At 43.7% G+C, this 22449-nt stretch overlaps 1 protein-coding gene across 2 annotated transcripts in view; it reads right to left on the bottom strand.

The window, feature by feature from the left end:
• PRKCH (protein kinase C eta) overlaps nt 1-22449 on the bottom strand; it is a 166404-nt gene that overhangs the window by 119218 nt on the left and 24737 nt on the right. For both annotated transcript variants that reach the window (XM_045016653.1, XM_045016652.1), the window contains one exon: nt 14062-14125. Coding sequence is in view for 1 of the 2 variants with exons in the window: in XM_045016652.1 (XP_044872587.1) it covers nt 14062-14125 (64 nt within the window). In the remaining variant the exon portion in view is untranslated. The remainder of the gene's footprint in view (nt 1-14061; nt 14126-22449) is intronic.

Genomic DNA, 22449 nt, shown 5'->3' with positions numbered 1-22449 from the left:
TCAAGGGGAATGATGTAGAGTAAGCCACCAGCACCCGCACAAGAAAATATTAAAATGAAGTGAAAAACTCTGTTCCTCATTATGGCCAGAAATTCCGAGATCTCTGAACAGATGGTGATCTTGTATATTATATATAAGCTTCAAAATCACACAACACAGCTAGCTGAGGATATAATTTAACCCTGATGTTATTTGCTAAATTTATATAAGATCCTCAAGGTTTGGGTATGCGCACGTCTGGCAGATATTTTCTGTGTCCCATGTTTATTTTTTTAAATATAACATGACTAGCATTAAATTATATCCGAAGATCTTTCTGCACGCTGGGATTATTCCAATAATTACTAAACTTAAGTGGATGATTTCCAGGAAGGAAGGAAGGATGCCCTGTGGTTAAGGCCAAGGACTGGATCTCAGGAGACCGGTATTTATTTTGTGTCAGACTCCCTGTGTAATATTGGGCCAGTCACAATCTCTTGATCTAAGTTTCCCATGTATAAAATAGGGAAGTTTTAGCTGGTCATACACTTTCCTGACAAAACTGTTTTTGATGGAAATTTGGGGATTTGGTGAAACGTCTGCTTTTCTGTAGAAAACTTCCACTTTCATCGAAAAACAAATGCTGCAAAACCAAACAAACAGTTTGGCTTTTGGAATGAAGTGTTTTAATATTCAGATTTCTGACTAAATATTTTTTCCTTTTGTCAAATTTTCCCAGAGGTTTAAAAAAATAAAAATAAAAATCCTTCCTTGTCTCCACTCTTTATCTTCCTGTTCTGGGCAGGGGCTGTCTCTCGCTAAGGGCTTGTTTCCACTTATCGTGGATTGACGCTGTGGCGATCGATCCACAGGGGGTCGATTTAGCAGGTTTAGTGAAGACCCACTAAAATCAACCACCAATCTCTCTCGCATCGACTCCGGTACTCCACCTGAATGAGAAGCATAAGGTAAGTCGATGAGAAAGTTTCTCTCATTGACCCAGCGTGGTGTAGACACTGCAGTAAGTCGACCTAAGGTACATCAACTCCAGCTACATTATTCACGTAGCTGGAGTTGCGTAACTTAGGTTGACTTAGCCCCGCAGTGTAGACCTGCCCTAAGTGTTGTATAGTGCTGAGCACAATGGTGCAGTGGTCCCTGCTGAGGCCGCTTGGTGCTACAGTAATGCTAATGAATAATCGATGTGAAAATAATCATTGTGACGGAGACCACAGAGTGCACGTCCCTCTGTCTCATGGTATCATACAGCCCAACGGACACTCGTCGGGAAGTTTTCATGCTCCTCCATGATGGAGATTTTCTCCAATTCATTTCCTTTGGCACTATTGCCTTTTAAATTCCCTCTTGTGGCCTGATCTCAGAGCCACTGAGCTCCCTTACTTCACATTATAGTCCTGATTGAATTTGAATAGTACAAATCCAATGGAGTTCAGTGGGTGCGGGATCAGGCCCTAATAGGTGTTGCAGGGGCTCAGTACTTTTCAGGATCAGGCTCTTTATGTTCTGCCTTTTCCTTAACCTGAATCCAAATCTTTCTGAAATCTGTGGGACCAGGATCTTCCCCAGTCTTAATTTTTGGACCTAGCCCATCCCTGTTACTTGGCCTCTGCTTTGGCGAATGAAGAGTTTGGCCTTCAGAACCAAGCTTCCTATTGCCATCCAGAGAGCTGTGGTATCTGCTGAGCTTGAAAGTCTTTCGGGTTGTGCAAGCTTCTTGTGACTTGTCAAGGGAACAATAGAGGTGGGATTTCCAAAGCTCTCAGCACTGCCCTTCTCTGCTCTCATGGAAGTCAATGGACCTTTGAGACATCAGTGGGAGCAGAGCTGAGCGCATTTGAAAATCCAGCTCTACAAATGCACATGTTCTTGTACAGTGTAAAGTGACCATTCAGCAAGGCCTAATGAATTCCCTTGGTAACTACTTAGATTGTTTATTTTTCCAGATCCATCCTCTCCTGGTAATAAAACTTCTCCTTGCTGATCTGTATCATGTGTGGCTTCAGGCTAGTCACTTAATCCCTCCATGATTCTGTTCCCTACCTGTGAAATTAAGACAACAATACTTCTTTTCTCCCACTCGTGTCTATTTGGATTGTAAACTCTTTGGGACAGAGACTGTCTTTTAGTAAGTGCATGTACACTGCCTAACACATGCCTCTGGATGCTTTTGTCTGGGCCAGTAACTTTTAAGTTAAACTGGCCCACTTAACCACTCATCAATTCATCAGCATATGTTATATAGCATCAGATATAGCTATATCTGGTTGCTGGGAACTAGAAGTTTTCTGCTCCTATTTCCATTTGGTTTTTACCGACTTCTCAAAACAAATGCCTCACCTGACCATGTTATTAAATTTACAGGGTATGGGTGGGGGAGAGGGAATCAAAAGATCAGCACTAGTCTCTCTCACTCATCATTCTTTTTTCTTATGGAAGAATCTAACAAGGCACCTGTAACGGGTTGACTCACCCCCGCGGCGCCTCCTGCTGGTGACTCCGGGAATTAGCTCTTTTCCAGCGCTGGAGCGGCCTCTGCAGGCTGGTGATCCGCCTGTTTAGTACTGGCCCCCGTGTCCCTCCCAGGACCCCGGTGCCCCTTTAACCTTTAATTGGGTTTCCCCTTCCCAGGGGAACCCCCACCCTACTATCCCCACTTCGCCTCAGTAGTGGCTACTGCCCAGTCTCTATCTAGCCCCTGTTCGCTGGGGCAGACTGCAGTATCCAGTACTCATCATCGGCAAGGGGGTTTGGACCTGCTGCCTTTGCCTACCCCTAGGTTGCCCCCTGCAACCCCCAGTACCTTTTGCCCTCAGCTAGGCCGCAGCCTGGGGTTTTCTAGGCTGGAGCTTCCCCAGCTCCTCAGCCCTTCCCCAGCCCTGCTTCACCCTAGGTACCTTGTCTCAGCTCCTAAGCAGCCAGGCCCATCTCTCTCTATAGCCAGAGAGAGACTGACTAGGCTCCTGGCTCATAGCCTTTTATAGGGGCCAGCTGTGGCCTGATTGGGGTGTGGCCCAGCTGCGGCTACTTCCCCAATCAGCCCAGCTTTGAGAGCAGCAGCTCAAGCCCTGCCAAGCTGCTTTTAAACCCCTTAAAACCCGGAGCAGGGATCCACCCTGCTACAGCACCTGTGTTATAAATTTTATTGCTGGGGGGGTGGTATGGGCGAGTGCAGTACCGCTTTATAAGAAGGATATTGTCCTGACAGTGTTAGAACTCAGTTTGATTTTGACTGTATGGCATAAGACTAAATCATGCTTTAACCAGAATACAGAACCATGCTGCAGTCTTAGTCTTCGGTTTTCTATGCTATGGAAACCTATCGTGGTGCCTGACCCAACTACAGTATGACAATATTTGACACGCTCGCAGTGAACTGGACCATTGTTTAATTGTGTTCTCAAATCATGTTACACCCTTGGGCTCTACTAAGATGGGTATAAAAACATTGTTTGGTCAGCTCAAACCAAATTCTGCATGGTGCTGAGCATCTCAGCTCCCATTGACTTTCATGGGAAATACAGGCATTCAGTACTTCTGGGGCACTTCTTGTAAGATCAGATTTCTCTACTGCTAGACGAAATCTGTTTTAACAGCACCAGTACTGCTGTCTTGTGTGGACTTCCCAATAGTAGGTGGCATTTCATAGTGTAAACAGGACCCCCTGTAAAGTTACACTATTACTTACTATAAGTATTGCAATAGCACATTCTACTAAGTACTCTACACACGTAACAAAAAGACAGTTCCTGTCCCAAACAGTTTACAGTCTAAATATAGGACGAGACACCTTGATGTTTAGCAGACAGAAGTTGTAACTAATATGGGGGTTACATTTTAAATGTTCAGAAGTTGGTTGAGATACACATCCAAAGGTTCAGAGCTATCAGTCTATTGGAGCCACGAGAACGGGCTGGAAATAATTTCAAGCCTAAAAAAAAAATTCCATGTGATTTCTGGGTGAAAGTTTAGGGAGTCAAGAGCTGATGCCAGGGAGAAGGAATCTTATCAATCCTTGTGCATGTTCATATTATTATTATTTGTAATATTGTAGAGCCAGGAGCCCCAGTCATGGGCCAGAATGCCATTGTGCTAGGCCCTGTACAAACAAAGACCAAAAAAGACTATCCCTGCCCCAAGGGGCTTACAATAAAAGGATATGTCTACACTACGGAGACTACTTTGGCATTGCTATAGTACAGCCGGCATAACCCAATAGTGTAGACACAGCTTACTCCAACAGAAGGGGGTTTTCTGTCAATGTAGGAACCCCACCTCCCCAATGACGCTAGCTAGCCCTCTTCCATCCACATAGCTGCATCTACATTGGCAATTAGGTTAGCATTGCTGTTTTTTTCACACCTCTGACCAACATAGCAATGCTGACATAACTTTTCAGTTTGGACCAGACCAGTGTAAGGACAATAGTGGTCAACATAATAGGCAGTGGTCTCAACACTGTCTCTAGCTGTCAGGTGAACATTTTGATGATTCAATAAAGCAGTGTAACTAAATATTTCCTGTATTGAAACCGCTACAAGTGCCTATGGAGAGGAGGGGAAGAAGGGGGCAGGGGAAAAGAGGACAAATTTTTAATTATTATAAAAGAAAAACACTTGAGAATAAAAAATGTTTTTAAAGAAACTAAAGATACCTGCACAAAAAAAGGATATGTTACTATCCAAAATACACCATCTGCCTAAGATTGAGAGTTACAAATTGCAGAGGTTTTTCTGGTTTAGAGGCAGGTTCTGGTGTCCTGGCTGCAGCAGCACCTACCTTCATTAAATATTCAGGAACGGGTGCCAAATCTACACTATCAAATGTACTTGTCTACTGAATAGTCTCTTTGTTCTATTTCTAGCCTATAGCTTGAATTTGTCTTCTCTTTCCTGGCTCTTCAAAAACAAAGGACTGTCATTACAAGAAAGGATGGGGGAACCCAGAATGGAATTTTATGATAGAACTATGCTTTTGAGTGGCAATTTAGGAAAAAAAATAAGGCAAGTTCAAAAGAGTCCAAATCACTAAAATGGCAAGGATTATTATATTCTGTAAGGTTTGCATTATTAAACCAACTCAATAGAATGAATTCATAGTATTGGTTTCAAGTAACCTTGGTCAAAATGGAAAGGAATAAGAAGCAAGATAGTGAGACAACACAGCACCTGTCTCCTAGTATTCCCCCATCTGTCTGGATCCACCTGTGGTCTATTGTTTTATATTTAAATTGTAAGCTCTTTGGTGCAGAGACTTTTTGTTCATCGTGCTACGTGCTGTACAAACGCAGAAGTTGTGGTTCGTGACTAGGGCTTCTAGGCATTATGGTAATACAAATAATTAATAATTAATAATAATAATGTGTGCATATTTTGTAAGCATAATGCCACACCTTATGTGCAAAGTAGCCTGCCAGTAGACTGAGTTAGTCTTGTGTTACTGGAGTTCCAAAGGAGATGAGTTTCATGCCATCTCTCAGCGACATACTTGGGGTTTCTCTGTGCTCATTCTGGCAAAGCACTTAAGCAGATGCATAACTATAAGTCCATGAGGAGTCCCACTGATTTCTGGGAATGTGATTGGATAACTTAGTATTGAAAGTCATTAATACATACTACACATGGGTCTTTCTACTGTGCAAAAAATATTGGTTTCCCCTTTTACACCCGAAGTCAGTATTCAGTAGAATAAGGGATGGGAACAGGAAATGGATGGCAGGTCTTAATTTATAGCTCACCTCTATTCATTCTGAATCATGGCTGATTCACAGAATACCTGCAGAGGGCACTGACAGAGCTGCAAAACTACTAATGTAAATTGCGTAAATTGCACAAACTCTGTGTATCACTCATCTTATCTGAAGAAGAGTGTCACATTTCACACAGACCAAGAAAGGAATCTGAGTGAAGCGCCATAAAAGGCACAATATCCAACAACTGCTGGGGACTATAAAGGGTGATGAGAGAGTATGGAACTATACCGGTAATGTCTCATGGCTGTACAACATATTTGTTTGTGGTAGCATGCAGGATGTGCCAGGTGCTTTACAGACACTGAAGAAGGGACAGTCCATTCCTTGGAGAGCTCACAGTATAAGGACAGAGAGACCACAAGCAGACAGAGGTTAGGAGAAGGGGAAAATAATTAGGTAATTTTTTACAGATAGATTCATTGTAGGCAGCACAGTGTGCTTCAGAGGGACTTAAAGCAGAAGTGGATTTTTTAAAGAGATTTAAAATATAGGCAGGGTCAGAAATGTATGGATGATCTAAGTGATCACACAGTGCCTAGGGAGCTATATCAAAAAAGGCACACAGGTGATTGCCTTTAAACCAATATTCAGATGGGTCTTCCCCAGCCATAAGACACTGAGGGGGGGAGCCATTTTCTCATGACAAGGTACCTGCTTCATCTAAGTCCTGAGTACAAAGTGTCCTTATGTCATGCTACTCAAGAAAAGGGCTCCACAAGGTATGCTTCATGTTCATGTATTGGAGACTGAATGGGCATTAATTGGCTTCTAGCAGAAACTGTCCACTATTAAGTAGTGGGGAGAAAACAACCAAAAAACTAAGTATTAAAAGCCCATTAAAAAAAACAATGTAATAAAAAATATAATGTTAAATGGAAGAGCACTGATGATCAATATTTCCAAAAGTAGCTAGTGATTTTGGGTGTTCGCCTTTAAAAGGACCTGATTTTCAGAAAATGCTGAGCACAACCCTTTGGAAAATCAAGGCTCTTTGAGGTGTCTCAAGTTGGACACTCAAAGTCACTATCTCGTCTGAAAATCTTGACCTGTATCTACATGAAAAGATGAAAAAGGACTATGAAATAGATAAATAAAAAAAATGTGGGTGTTTCTTTCCACCACAATAGGAGTATTAATTGCAGCAACAAACTGCAGTTAGTTGCTTTGTGCAATGTTTGCAGCGCTAGCAGGAACTAGGTCAGTAGCATGTGTGTGTCAAGCATGTGCTGATCACAGTCTGAGGTACAGAGGTTACTTATTTCTGTCTTGGTGGGTTCACACAGGAAATATAAGCTGAATAGGAGGGGAGTCTGTACAGAATAATAAGCAGAGAGAGCAAAACATTTGTTTGAAGTCCTGTTTTGCATAGAGATACAAGCACATTTACTCAATGCCAGAAAACAGAGAGAGAGACCATGGCTAAATTATCCTCAGTCCCATTTTCTCTCTTCCTATGGCTCCATTTCCCCCTCCTAACAAAAATGATGTATACTTTTAACCTGAGTAACAGGCATATTTCCATGTCTCAGAACGGCAAGCCAGTGGTGGAAGAAAGATGAGCCATCCTCACAGGAGTTTCCCTTTGAGGAAGTAAGGAGGTCTTCAGAGAAAAACAAGGATGCCATTCAGTTAAATTAATATTCAGTAGCATCCACTTGTAGCTGACTGAAGAATATCATTCCACCAAGTCCCCACTAAATAATATCAATGGGTTGTCCAGTGAAGGAAATAGGATCTGAGAATAAAGTAGTAACACTAGGGCTAAAAGAGGGTCATTAATTTAGGGAGGAATTTATCCACACACCACTGTGAGGTAGGTGTCACAGGTTCGGGATAACAATGTGTAATTCTCCCTCCATAGTCACTCGAGGGCACCCACTTAAGGTTTCCAGCTTCCAGCCATCACCTCTCTTGGGCAGAGATCCATGTCTCTCTTCCTACTGACTGGAGTTTTAAGGCTGTACAGCTGCCTGCCTTACACTGTGATATCCCCAGCAAGCCAGTCTGACTAAAGGCCGGCCCCTGTGCCTTGCTTTCTCTCCAAGGGCTATGAACAGTGTATTGCCAGCAGCTCTTTTTAAGCAAGCACCTTTATTCTTAAAGGGAAAGCATTACATGGAATACTTGTAAAAAACAAATGTTCCTATACATGTTAAAATCTTACCAGAGATCACCCATCAGTCTTATGGTGCCCTTTCCAACCCTTCTCCAATGGTTGGGGCCTTTGGGGAGAAAGTCCTGCCTGTTTACTGCAAGAAGGCCCTTAGTCAGTTTAAATGCAGCCCTTTTAGCCAAAAGTCCTTTCTTTGCTGGGGTCTCTGGGAAATCAAGTTTGAACCAGTATATCAAGCCTCTCCCGGGGTGGTACCTCTCTGGAGGTGTTTACAACCTGAGCGATTCACCCTAATCACTCCCCAACTTCTTTTAGTTCCTGGTGCACTGTGGTAACCCTCTTCCCCCAGGGTTGCATACAGTCAGACCCATAGTGATATATAAACCATTCATGCACTTAATACAATATGATCCCCAAAGATGATATATTGCATGCAGGTTCAATATCTCTCACAATAGGGAAGTACTGTTGTCCCCATTTTACAGATGGGGAACTGAGGTACAGACACTAAGACATGCTAAAGAGGTCACACAAGAAGTCACTGGACCGCTCTGCCTCTTGTGTTCTCCCTTCCCAAGAAAGCTAATACAGTTTCCTTAGGGTAGAAATGATATAATCCAGTATTCCACTGTGGTTCTCATAAGCAATTGGCCAGCCAAATCCTGCACAGTTCACTGGTGCAGTAGAAACAACCACCAGCAAATAATAATTTATGTCAGTGTTCTCAACCTGGGCAGGAAATAATGGGGGGTGGGAAAATGTGGACGATTCCAGCCCACCCACCTCCTCTTAAAATATTATATATAAAAATATTATATATATAAATAAAAAAGAGAGAGAAAAGTAGTTTGAATCTTCTCTATTATTTGTTGGGTGATGTATTTACTGATTTTTGAAGATGAAACATTTTTAAATGCTCTTTTAGAAACAAACCACTGTCCCCATGAACTCCAGATTCTCTCTCTCTCACACACACACCCCCCATAACGTAGGCCTGAGACCTGATCAACCCCATATTAAACCAGCCTTGGGTGAAACTTGGAGTTCACCACTAAAATTGAAAAAAAGGAATGTTCTGTTGCTGATAAAGCACCCTCGCCTCAAAAATGTTCCTAACAAGAGTTATATCCACCAAGGTTGTAAAGATGCTGGGAAATTAGGGAGGATACATGAAGAGACTCAACAAATGGTAACGTAAGCTCTGACCTGCGCTTTATGCTGACCATGTGTATGAATAAAGGTCACAATTAAGTTCCAATTTGGGCATGAAAAATAAAATGCAAAGAACTTGGGCAGGAAGAACACATAGATGCCAGTGCGTAATTGGTTAACATTTTTGTTATGTAGAATAATGTGATAGTGTGGAATAATGTGATAGGTTTAGTAAATTGAAGGAGGGAGCTAGTTTTACCTATATAATGTCAATTAAAAAACAATGCTCTTTGGGAACCATTTCCGGACTGAAGTTCAACATCAAGCTGCTGGAATTCTGACCCCTCTGTACGACCGCGACGTGCAGAGGCATCACCTGGAACCCCCAGATGAATTAATCCTGACTGGCCATTGGGTGAAATTTGTCTTTCCCTTTCCCTCACCTCTGTTACCTACAGAGGTGCATCCAAAGCTGGCTAAGCAGGCAGCCTCTTTATCTGGTGAATCCCAGTGATTCATGGCTTCTGGGTCATGGACTTTAGCAGGCCTGTTAAATTGGGACTCATGCTGCTCAGGCTCACTACAGCCTAGAAATACATCCCAGGGAACATTGGCAAAGTTGCTGGTCTCCCTGCTGCCCACTCAACTCCAACCTCAGCTAGAAGAAGGCCTTGCCTGTACTAGAGAATTTCACCAGTTTAACTAGAGTGATTCAAAATCTATTTTAGTTGAACTGGGGCGATTTTATGGTACAGACATGCTTGCACTGGTAAGTTTACCTCGTCTTATTTGTTACATGTAAACAAATGAGGTCAGAGTTAAGGTTGTTTGACTGACTAACTGGATGTCGGGTGAGAATTTTTATGCAATGCAGAAAACGAACACCCGTGTGTCTGTGTGAGCTCAGCGACTGGCAGTGGTATTGCAAGACGGTGGGCTACCTCACTGGCTCGCACACCAAAAAACACTGTCCAGCCACAAGATTGCAGTCCCTTTTCCTTCCGGGCTTCAGTTTTAGTTCTTCAAAATAAAGCTATTTGACACAAGTTCAATATTGCAGTAATGTCCTTTCCCCTGACCCGAAGTCTTCTAAAGAGGCCCCATCTATTCCCTACAAAGTTACTCTCTGTAGGCCATCTGGCTAGGTGTCAAGGCAAGCCTCCTTCTCCTTCCTAGCCTGCTCCCTGCAGGATTACACTCTGCAGGCCCTCCTGCAGCTGGGAGACAGCTGATAAATCATGGGCAGGGCTGGGGCCAACTCCTTTTAAGGGCCAGTCAGCCTCTGACAGGGATATGGAAATTTTTAAATCACCAATTGCAAGTTTTTTCTGTCACCTGTGACTTGATAGACTCCTATCAGACAGGCATCTGCATCACAGCACTTAGCCGTGGCACTCTTGTTAGCAGACTCACAGAGGTGAAACGACTGACAGGGGGGTAACATATTCAAAAGTGATCAAGTGATTTAGAACCTAAGCCCCATATTTAAAAGTGACTCTAGGTTCAAAATGCCTATGTGGCTTTGGCAAATGAGACTTAAACGCTTTTGAAAATTTTGCCCCAGACACTTGGCGCAATGCTTGAGCTCTATAAAACATGAATAACTGAGCAGGAGGACAAAGCTATCTTCCTCACCCCTGGAGGCGGTCTCTTCAGGTGAAGGCTGGGACACATTGAGGGGATGGTGCTGAGACACAAAGGGAAGCTTGCACTGCTACTTGGGCTGTAGCTCTTTGATGCGTGATCCTCCATCACTTGTGACGAGTGATGAATTCACTTATAAATAATTTGTTGCAGGAGATGATACCTCATTAAAGTCAAATCCACTAAGAGAAGATTATCAATAGTGGGTCAGGTTCATGGCCTGGTTCCTTGACTTCCACAGGGAGAAGCCAGGCTGTGAGGCCCTCGGGGCCCACCCACAGTGAGAGTGCAAGCTGTGAGCAACTCCCAATCCTATCAGGGGCTGCAGCCGCCTGGCACAGCCCACAAAGTGGGAGGGGGTGGCTAGGTTTGAGGGGAGACCAGAGCACCCTGGCGATATGCAGAATCAGCACATCCTCTGAGCAGCTTCTGTGTTTAAATATCCCTTCCCTGGCAAAGAATGGCAGTGCTACCACCTCATTCCTAATCCTGGGAGTGAATTCCCACTCTGGAACAGCTGGGAGCAGGGGGAAATCTGAATCAAGCACAACAAACATAATGAGATAACGTCACAGATGGCATAGACCAAGGTCTGGAATAACACAACACATGGCTTAGTGAACAGGGACACCAGAAAAAAGCTGAATGCAAATGACGCCACTGAGTAGTAGTATGTGGATTTTCAAACCAAAACCGGGACCAAAACCAGCAGATCTTTGTGTGACTCCGTGAACGTACGAACAGTAGGAGAAACACAGAGTTTGAATAAAGAAACAGAATATAGCACCTGTGCCAGATACTGAAAGACTATTCTAGCAAAATTATGAGTCCCACTCCAGCTTCCATTGAAGTTAATAGGAATCCTTCCATTAACTTTAATGGGAACTGGATGGGACACAGGGTCAGCAGCTATGCATCCTTCGGAGTCCTACAAAGTGCAGAGTCACAGAGCATCCAGAACAGTGGGACCATCTAAACCAGGGGTCTCAAACTCAAATGACCACGAGGGCCACACACCCCCTCGCTGCCCCCGGCCCTGCCCCCACTCCACCACTTCCATGAGGCCCCGCCTCTTCCCACCCCTTCCCTGCCCCCATTCCAACCCCTTCCCTGAAGTCCCCACCCCAACTCCGCCCCCATTGGGTGCATGAGGGGTGTGGTGGGGGCTCAGGGCAGGGAGTTGAGGTGCAGCAGGTGGTTGGGGTGCAGGCAGGGGGCTCAGGGTGCAGAAGGTGTGTGGGATGCAGCAAGGGGCTCAGGGCAGGGGGCTGAGGTGCAGGAGGGCTTCGGGCTCCGAGGTGGCAGCGGTGTACACCGGGACCAGGGCAGGCTGCCGGCCCCGGCCCCGCTCCGCTCCGGGAAGTAGCTGGAACCATGTCCCTGCGGCCCCTGGGGGAGAGGGACGCAGGGCTCCACACGTTGCTTGCCACGCCTCCATGTACCTCCTCCGAAGCTCCCATTGGCCACGGTTCCCCATTCCCGGCCAATGGGAGCTGCGGGGTGGGGGGTGCCTGGAAGCCAGTGCAACACACAGACAGAGCCCTCTGCTTTCCTCCCCACCACGGCCGCAGGGACGTGATGCCAGCCGCTTCAGGGAGCGGCATGGAGCTCAAGAGGGGGGGCAATCCTGCAGCTGTAGTTTGCCCACCCCTGGCCTGGAGGTAGGCCAGCGGGGCAGGCGTGGGCCTTTTGGTGGGCCGCAGGAAATAGCCCCGCAGGCCGCATGTTTGAGACCCCTGATCTAAACAGAATCATAGAATATCATGGTTAGAAGGGACCACAGAAGGTCATCTAGTCCAACTCCCTGCTCAAAGCAGGACCAATCCCCAACTAAATCATCCCAGCCAGGGCTTTGTCAAGCCTGACCTTAAAAACCTCTAAGGAAGAAGATTCCACCATGTCCCTAGGTAACCCATTCCAGTGCTTCACCACCCTCCTAGTGAAAAAGTTTTTCCTAATATCCAACCTAAACCTCCCTGACTACAATACCAACATTAAGCTCAGCGTTCCTCTCAAAACAACTCCTAGTTCTTTTCACTGGGAACAGTCCTCCAGATACAAAACACATAAGGATCTTGCAGCATCTCCTCACTGCCTACACCCATGTCTGTCTTCCCTAAAGCTAACCATTCCCCCTGCTAGTTTAGGAAGGCCTAAGGGCTTCACATCCCCACCCAGGTGTCTGAGTCTTCTCCCCTGTGAATAGTTGCCTGACAGCTGCCCCTGTCTCTGGACTAGGATTGCCAACCCTCCGGGACTGACCTGGAGTCTCCAGGAATTAAAGATTTTAATTAAAGATTAGATTATGTTAATCGAAGAAACCTCCAGGAATACATCCAACTAAAATTGACAACCTTACTCTGGACAGGTGACTGTTTACAATCCTTTTGAGCACTGGGAAAACAAGTCTTGTAACTTGATTGGCACCTGGAAGTAGAATCTTCCCAGCTAATAGCTCAGACATTGTCTGTCAAGGACCCCCACCATGTTTAGTGGGAAGTTATTTACTTGGAGCTATTATGTTGCCTTCCAAACAGCCCTGCTGCTAAACTAAACCAATGTATGCATATAGTAAACATCCCAATAATCCAATATAGCCACACATTTACTATCCCATAACCAGCTCACATACCATATTAATAAATTATTACAGATCAGCCCTATATCCTTCACATTTCCACCCTATTGAAGTCAATGCGACTTAAGCACATGTGCATGCTGGAAAGAAGCTGTTATGTCTTTCCCAAGCAGGCATTCCAGATTTCATGGTTTACTGTAGCAAAGCAGTCATCTCTGCTCACATACATACCTGAGCATGCTTTAATTGTTATCAGAATAAACAACTGGAAAGTTGAAAACATTTCACAAAAGGGGTAGTCATAGAAGTAAATTTAAATAAGAAGGGAAAGAACAAATGAAGAATATTTTTTCAAGGCAACTTTTGCACTGAGAGGCTTATAGATGTCCAGTACTATGTGTCTTTCTTGAAACAGAAGCACTTGTGAAGTAGATGGGTGAAATTATGGAATGAAGATTACCAGGAAGAAATTTACATATTTGGCACACCCAGTCAAAGGTACTCACATAGAAATTTCAAGTGAATGAAACAATCAGTTTGAAGGACAACCTGGGAGAAATGAACCAGATCAGGCACGAATCAGCTCACTTGGTTCCGAGACCACAATGATAAAGGCCCATGTTGTATACAAAATAAGCAGTCCAGAAGAGTTTCTTCAAAACTACGCTTGTTACTCAAAATCTTCAGTGTGCAGCAGTATGTGAGTTTTACATGAAGAATACTATCATCCACAATATTTACAGTACGCTTGTGAGTGGCAGCTTAAACTTAAGTGATGATGGATTTTAAAACATCTTTGAAAACAAGCCAAAATATTTCTCTTACCTTCAGTGAAGCTGCCTGTAAGAGTGATTACCACAAACACTTTTCCCTCTGGCTCCAGATCCACCTGAAAAAGATTGGGGGATGGGGAAGAAATTATGCTTCAAAATAAAGTCTTCTCTTCACATGTTAAATTAATCCAATATTTGACAAACATTTAAAGTTGTGTAAGTTATGCTCCTTTAGTCCTGACTTTCAGAAATATAGAGCACCCTCAACTCCAATTGCTCACCTCTGTGGGGGGGGAAAAATCAGGTTCTTAATTCTTTAACAATCCAGTGTCTTGAACAGTCTCATTCTTGCATTAAAATATGGGGGTGAAATAATCAATAGAATCTAATATTATAATTTGTCAGGCATGTGCAGTGGTAGTAAACCCCCAGGTTATCTGGACAGAATGGAACCTACAAGGTATATTGCTGTTAGTTTGGTGAATTAAAAAAGTTTGTTCATTTAGTCCCCTATTATCTCATATTGTGCTTGTTTTAGAGTCACTGGAAAAACATCAGTGCTGTGTATAACATAAGCCCCCATCTGTGCCTGATCCACAGAAATTAGGAGTCTCTTACCCCAGCCAGCCAGGGCATGCTGTCCTTTAACTCAAGCTATTAATGGCCACATGAAATAGTTCTGGAGGTCCCAGTTTCAACCTCCGATGATGACCAAGTTGACTCCCATTACCTTCAAAATTTTTATTTTGAAACATTTCTTGAAAGTTCACCTCATTTATTGCAGCCTTGCAAAGAAATACTGAAGTTCAAGTCAGCCTGCCACATGGTGTCTATAAAAGAGTCTTGCTAATTTTATCCTTGCTAATTTAAAGACAAGCTTCACACCACATGTGTATTGATAATCTTTGCAGAAGAAAAATTCTGAAAATAGAGCTCCCAGGAGGAATGACTAAACACGATAAATTTCCAGCTGTCTTTGTGCTCGTCTTAACTTGTTTTAGATAGGAAAAAAAATCATTTAACAAGCCACTAAAGCCACCGTTAGATAACAAAGTTTAACACCTACGACCGACATGTTTTAAATATACCTTGCTGTGCAAATGTAGGTGGGACCGATATACAGTCTAGTACAGGGGTAGGCAACCTATGGCCTGGGTGCCAAAGATGGCACATGAGCTGATTTTCAGTGGCACTCACGGTGCCTGGGTCCTGGCCACTTGTCTGGGGGGGCTCTGCATTTTATTTAATTTTAAATGAAGCTTCTTAAACATTTTAAAAACCTTATTTACTTTACATACAACAATAGTTTAGTTATATATTATAGACTTATAGAAAGAGACCTTCTAAAAACATTAAAATGTATTACCAGCACGCGAAGCCTTAAATTAGAGTGTATGCATGAAGACTTGGCACACCACTTCTGAAAGGCTGTCGACCCCTGGTCTAGTAGAACAATGCGTTTTCAGGGGTTGGGTCAAGACTGTGAGACCAAATCCCACAGGATTTTAAAAGTATCCCAAAACCCACCACTTCTGCTCCAAGTAGGGTGACCAGATGTCCCAATTTCAGAGAGAGAGTCCCGATATTTGGGGCTTTTTCTTATATAGGCTCCTATTACCCCCCACCCCCTGTCCCGACACTCGCTGTCTGGTCACCCTAGCTCCAAGTGTCAAATGCATATTTTCAGCTTTGCTTTCCTTCACTAACATAAACACAATGTACACCAGCCAATAAAGAAAATCTGCACAAAACCTTCCCCCCCGGGGGGGGGGGGCGGAGAGGGAGGAAGAGACAGAGAGAGAAGGAAAGACGACGACACATCACTTGACGCATGCTTGTAAAATGCTCAGATACCATAGTGATGGTCATGCTGTAATAGTCTGAATAGATGACAGAATCGTATGGTTGTTCTCAAATTGTGGTCTGAGGACCATTGGTGGGTGGTCTGGAGGACAATTGCTAGTGGTTCACAGAACTCTGGATGATTATGTGGTGCTAGGTACTACTACTTATTTCCTGCTGCTGAACTGCAATAAAATGCAGCTTAAAAATAGGTTCAACTTGCATTTAACAGTTGCTGTAGGCACTATGTAAGTGCTGCATGATCATGTACGGTAGGAGAGGTGGTCCACACAATTGTAAATGAGAGGAGATGTGTTTGATAAGTCAGTCTTTCTACTGAATTGTGTTGTTAATATTAATTAGTACTGTCTGTTAGCACTATCCAAGAAATGGTGCAGCACCACTACCAGGGAGGCTAATTACCGCTGCACTAAGAAAAGCAAGGAGCAAATGATATTCTGGAAGGGACAGTAAGATGCACCATTCTCACACCTCTCTCATTCCCCAGATCTCGGCACCAGTATAGAGAAATAATCAATACTTTTAAAATTCTCACTCAGAAGTGCAAGCAGGTGAATATGAGACACCACAAAGGAGGAAAAGAGCAAAGTAAGGGTGAAAAAGGATGGGAGCTAGCATACAATGGTTATTTATACAGTCCAATAGCGGTTCATTGTGCTTTACAGACAAAAAGAAATGACAGGTACATGCCTACAAGGAATAAAAGACAAGGAAACTCATTGTTTCCTGATAATAGTTTAACCAGAGTTGCTTGGGAATTTTCTACTGAAAGGTTTTTTGGACGGAAAATGTGTCAATTATGCGGAATCCCACCCCACCCCACACCCTCACTTGAGAAAATCTAAGCTAAATGTGTCATTTTGAGTCAACATTAATCGATGCATCTTCCTTAGCTGCCACTGTGTCTCATGTGCCTCCATTCTCTCCTATGGGATCAGCGCACTGGCTGCACTACGCCTCCCATGAGGTCACGTCCCCTGTGGACCTAAATTCCAATCTGACTGGGTTTCTATGCACGCTTTCAACTATCCTAAATTGTTCTTTTAAAATAAATAAAACTGAGTTATGGGCCTTTGGGAACAGATAGCTCAAGCTTCTGTGGATAAATTCTTCATTTTATCTTGAATATGAGCTAAGTAGGTCTTCAAATGTAAAATCAAAAATGTAAAATCTGTCACTATGCATTATTTTTCTGCTAATTTCATTAGGTGAAGATGCCTCAGGCTTTCACTTCCACATCCAAGAAGAGGAACATTCCCAGTTTCTCTTCTTGAAATCTAGTAGTAGAACACAGGACAAATGCTACAGTCCTTAGTCTTTCCGCTGGAGTCCTGCCCAAGTACAGACGGCAGGATTTAGCCCTATATATTTGATGGACCGTACATAGTATCTTGATACAGAACAAAAGCACCAAATATGGAGTTTGGAACAGCTTCCGCATGGGCTTTTTGTGGTTTTGCACGCCACTTTAAATATGGTTTGTGTCCCCAAGGTACTACGCAGCTTTACGAGATTGGCACTATCACTTATTTTAAAGATACAGCAGGAGACTGTCAAAGAGCCCCAAACTTCCTCCCATTCTAAGGCTGAAGGATATTCAAATCCAGTAAAAGGATTTTGCAGCCATGGTCATAGAATGTCCCTATGACCCTGTTTTTTTTCCACCAAGAGCCTGGAATGGGGAAGGGCCTGGCTGTCACTGAGACTCTCTTGTGGCACATCCTGGTGGGTTCTGGAAATATATAACGTTCATCCCCTTGTATAGTTCTTAAATTATTTTTGCAGTAGCCCCACAAGGCCCCAATCCAGAGTGCCAGGCACTGTATACCAGAGATATGCTCTAGTTCAATCCCACGCCATGGGGCTAGATGCAGGAATTGCTGGATGTAATCTGTGGCCTGTGTTATGCAGGAGACCTGACTAGATGATCCTAATGGTCTCTGCTGGCCTTAAAATACATGGGACTTCAGGTTTCATTAAAGAAATTGTTACAGTGAAATGATACAATTAAAAACATCAGATTGTCTACAATAGTTTGGATTTTTGACCTGCAATGCTATCTTTTAACGGTGATCTTTGACAAGATGGTGAAGAATCCCATATAATATTCATCATTTGAACCAGAGGTGAAAACAAGCTATAAACTTTAACCAGGGGAAGTAATAGAGGAAAATGGAGTGTTAACATCCATCTCCAGCACAACATTCCAAGGAGTCTGCATGAAACCTGACATGGACAGACAAGCTGCCCTGTCATAGCAGTTCAAATCTCATGGGATACTCTTGCTTGTCTCCTAGAACTGTACTCTCTAGGATGAGGCATGCTCGGGAAAAGACTAATGCCTATGGAATCTGCTTGCTGAGGCTCCAATCCAGAAAGGCACATAATTAATTTTAAATACATGAACAGCCACACTGAAGTCATCCCATTTAAGTCAATCAGTCTATTCACGTGCTTAACTCTGTGCACAAGTAAGGCTTTTGCTACTGTCTCACATTACTTTCTCATAAACAAACTACATAAATATAGCCTAGAGATGAACCTACTATAAGGTGGGTGCACAACTGGTTGGAAAACTGTATTCAAAGCATAGTTATCCATGGTTCAGAGTCAAGCTGGAACTGCATATCGAGTGGGACACCATAATAATCTGTCCTGGGTCTGGTTCTATTCAGTATCTTCATAAATGATTTGGATAATGGCAAAGAGAGTGATGTGACGAAGTGGGAATGTTCTTGATGTGTTATGTGAATGCTGAGTGGGGAGTATTGACCTGGGAAGGTTGCAGGGGACTTGTGCTGGGACGGCCTGCCTTGGGGAAGGGAGCATACCTGAGCATGTAACCTGAGAACCCAGAAGGAGGGTTGAAGGCCAGGTGACACCTCTGCCCGGGAAACTGGACAAAGGCTGGGGGAGGAGCCAGGGGGAGGCTGAGTGAGAGGCTGGAGGGAGTTTCAGTTTCGGAACTGGCTGGGAAATGGAAAGGGGCTTGGGCTTCCCAACAGAGCTGTGGCCTCCCTGGGGGCCCAGATGGACCTAACTAAAGGGGGTCCTGTTGTCTGTACCGGCAAGACCTGTTTTGGACTGTGTTCCTGTCATCTAAATAAACCTCTGTTTTACTGGCTGGCTAAGAGTCACGTCTGACTGCGAAGTACACTTATACATTCTGTGGACAATACCAAGTTAGGAGGTGTAGCAAGTGCTTTGGAGGACAGGATTAGAATTCAGAATGATCTTGACAAAGTGGAAAAATTGTCTGAAATAAACAGGATGGAATTCAATAAGGACAAACAACAAGTACTACACTAAGGAAAGAATAATCAATTGCACAAATACAAAATGAGAAAGGAAGGAGTACTGCAGAAAAAGATCTGGGGATTATAGTGGATCACAAACTAAATGAGTCAACAATGTAATACTGCTGCAAAAAAAAGCGAACATTATTCTGGGATATATTAGCAGGAGTGTTATAACCAGGACATGAGAACTAATTCTTCCACTCTACACAGCACTTATAAGGCCTCCAGTTCTGGGCACCACATTTTGGGAAAGATGTGGACAAACATAAGAAAGTCCAGAAAACAGCAACAAAAATGATTAGAGGTCTAGAAAACATGACCTACTGAAAAAAACTGGATTTGTTTATTCTGGAGAAAAGACAACCAAGGGGAGGCATGATAACAGTTTTCAAGTACACATTATTATTAAGAGGAGCACAGGATAGGAAGCATTGGGCTTAAATTTCAGCAAGGGAGATTTAGGTTAGACATTAGTAAATTACCTAGGCAGGATGTAGAATCTCCGTCATTGGAGGTCTTTAAGAACAGGTTAAACAAACACCTGTCAGGGATGGTCTAGAACTAGATAATACTGAGTCCTGTTTTCCTGGACTAGATGATATGTTGTGGTCCCTTCCAGTCCTACATTTCTATGATTCCATATGTAAATGCCTTCCTCGAGGTAGGCCCTAGAGCTTACATTTGGTAATTTTCAGCACTTAGGCCATGGCTACACTTGCAAATTTGCAGCGCTGCAGCAGGGTGTGAAAACACACCCTCTCCAGCGCTGCAAATTGCGGCGCTGCAAAGCGCCAGTGTGGTCAAAGCCCCAGCGCTGGGAGCGCGGCTCCCAGCGCTGTACGTTATTCCCCACAGGGAGGTGGAGTACGGACAGCGCCGGGAGAGCTCTCTCCCAGTGCTGGCGCTTTGACTACACTTAGCGCTTCAAAGCACTGCCGCGGCAGCGCTTTGAAGTGCAAGTGTAGCCATAGCCATGGTAAGAGGCGTTCCCTAAGAACTGTACTAGAAAGTTTTACTACTTTAATTATATTCAGCATGGATGCAGTTATAGCAGTATAAAAGCGCTTATAATGTTATAGCTTATTTCAGTTCGGGAAGCAAAGTAAACTGTATCAGTATAAGACACCTTTATACTGGTATAACTGCACCCACCATAGGGCTTATAGTGGGATAACTGTATCAGTTAAAAAAATCATACCCCTTACCAATGTAATTTTACCTATATAACTATTCTAATGTAGACCAGGCTCTCATTTAATTCTTCATCATCACAACTTGATGCAAGGCATGTACACAATATGGACAAAAGGGCAATATAGAAACTGCACTTTGCCTCTCCTCCTGGAACCCATAAAAGGTTTCAATAAAACGGGGGAAGAGTTTAGGGAATACAAATTATCACACCCTGGGAATGTAGTTAGAGAAACTTCCCTTTCTAGTGTTTCCAGTCCCTTGTCTTGAGTAAAAATGCTCACATACAAGACACACAAATTTTAATTCATCTAAAAAAACCCACAACATAAGGCACGTGCATGGTAGCGATATTTTTGAAGATGATTTTGAATCACATGCCCCCTGGCCTATAAAAGGATAAGGAAGCATTGCTCAAGAAGGATTTTCAAGGGTGCTTTACACTTATGACACCATGCTGTGATGAAGGCAGGAAATCATTGCATTCAGATTACTGTGAGCTCCCATACAAACAAGAGTGTTAGAGGCTACACCTAGAATATTTTACAGCCTGATATTACAGGTATTGTGAAGGCAAGGGTAAACTGAGAGCACAAGCAGCTTAGGTAACATATTCTGAGCAGTCTACAACATTCTACTGGACTTCCCCCCACCACTTTATTTACCAGACCCAGGAATGTGCCTTTTTCATCCAACAGAAGTTCTGGTAGAATTTTGTCAGTCACTAAAGAACTATACACATACATTGTTTATGTGCATTTTTGATTATAAGACTTTTTCCACAGTGTTCTGTTATTAAATAATACGACTTGAGCACTTCAAAAGGGAGCAGCTGATATGGGGCAGTCCCTCGAGCCATGGAAGGTGTCACCACATCCGCAAATGCTTGGTTACAGAGCATACCAGGCCAGGACTATGTGCAGGCAAGACTCTCATGACTTCAATACCAGTTGTAATGACTGGATCCTAAGGGTATGGCTACACTTACGGTTTGCAGCGCTGGTAGTTTGCAGCGCTGGTGTGTGGCCACACTCACAGCTACCAGCGCTGGTGTGTGGCCACATTTGCAGCATTAGCAGCGCTGTTGGGAGTGATGCATTATGGGCAGCTATCCCAGCATTCAAGTGGCCGCAACGTGCTTTTCAAAAGAGGGGGGTGGAGTGGGGTCTAGTGTGACAGGGAGCGGGGGGAGAGAGAGAGAGTGGATTTTTGGAGCCAACACTGTGTGTTTAGCTTCCTGACTTGAAAAATCAGAACATTTTTCCGACCCCTTAGTCTTAACTCTTAATTGCAAACAGCCTGCAGCCAACACGACTCCCCGCTGTTTCATTCGCTCCCTGCCTGCCTCTCATTTGATTGTTTACAGCCAGGTACAGATGATCACAGCAAACAGGAGCTCTGTTTGTTTTTTAGATAAGCAGCAACGGCAACGGAGCTCCACGGAGCTCGTTCACAACAAAACAAAGAGAGGCTGCATAACAAAACAAAGAGAGTAATTTAGTTAAAAGCATTCTGGGATACATCCTTATACCCTGGAGGCCAATCACAGCGCTGGTGTGTGGCCACACTTGATGACCAGCGCTGGAATCCTTATTCCCCATGCTGAGTGAGGTGTACGGCCAGCGCTGCAGCCAGGGAGTTGCAGCGCTGGAAGTGCCCTGCAGGTGTGGCCACTTACTAATTGCAGCGCTGGTGGAGGCTTTCCAGCGCTGCAAATCGCCAGTGTAGCCATACCCTAAGTCTGTAACTACAACACCCGTGCTGATATAAAGGCAAATGCCATCCACACACCAAGTTTGCTTCTCATGTTCTCTTTCTTTTCATCCCAAAGTTAATTGTAGCTGCTTAAATTGTATTTTTATGGAAGAGGAGGAAACAGAAGTTACAGTTTTATCACTTTAGAAATTATTAAAAGTGAGATCAGATTAATCAGATTCTTTTGGGAAGGTGGAGCTGATACAGATCTCTCTCCACAAGTGATTTCCAGGAAGCACAGAGAAGCACAATAATATAATCAGGGGGTTGGATGAAACGCGTATGGAGAACCCTGTATAATTTGTCCAAGAGATGAGCAAGAGATATTTGGA

Source organism: Mauremys mutica, chromosome 4 (genome assembly GCF_020497125.1).
Source record: "Mauremys mutica isolate MM-2020 ecotype Southern chromosome 4, ASM2049712v1, whole genome shotgun sequence".
Classification (NCBI taxonomy): Eukaryota; Metazoa; Chordata; order Testudines; family Geoemydidae; genus Mauremys; species Mauremys mutica.
Note: the sequence above shows the minus strand (reverse complement) of the source record. Positions and strands in the feature narration are given on the sequence as shown.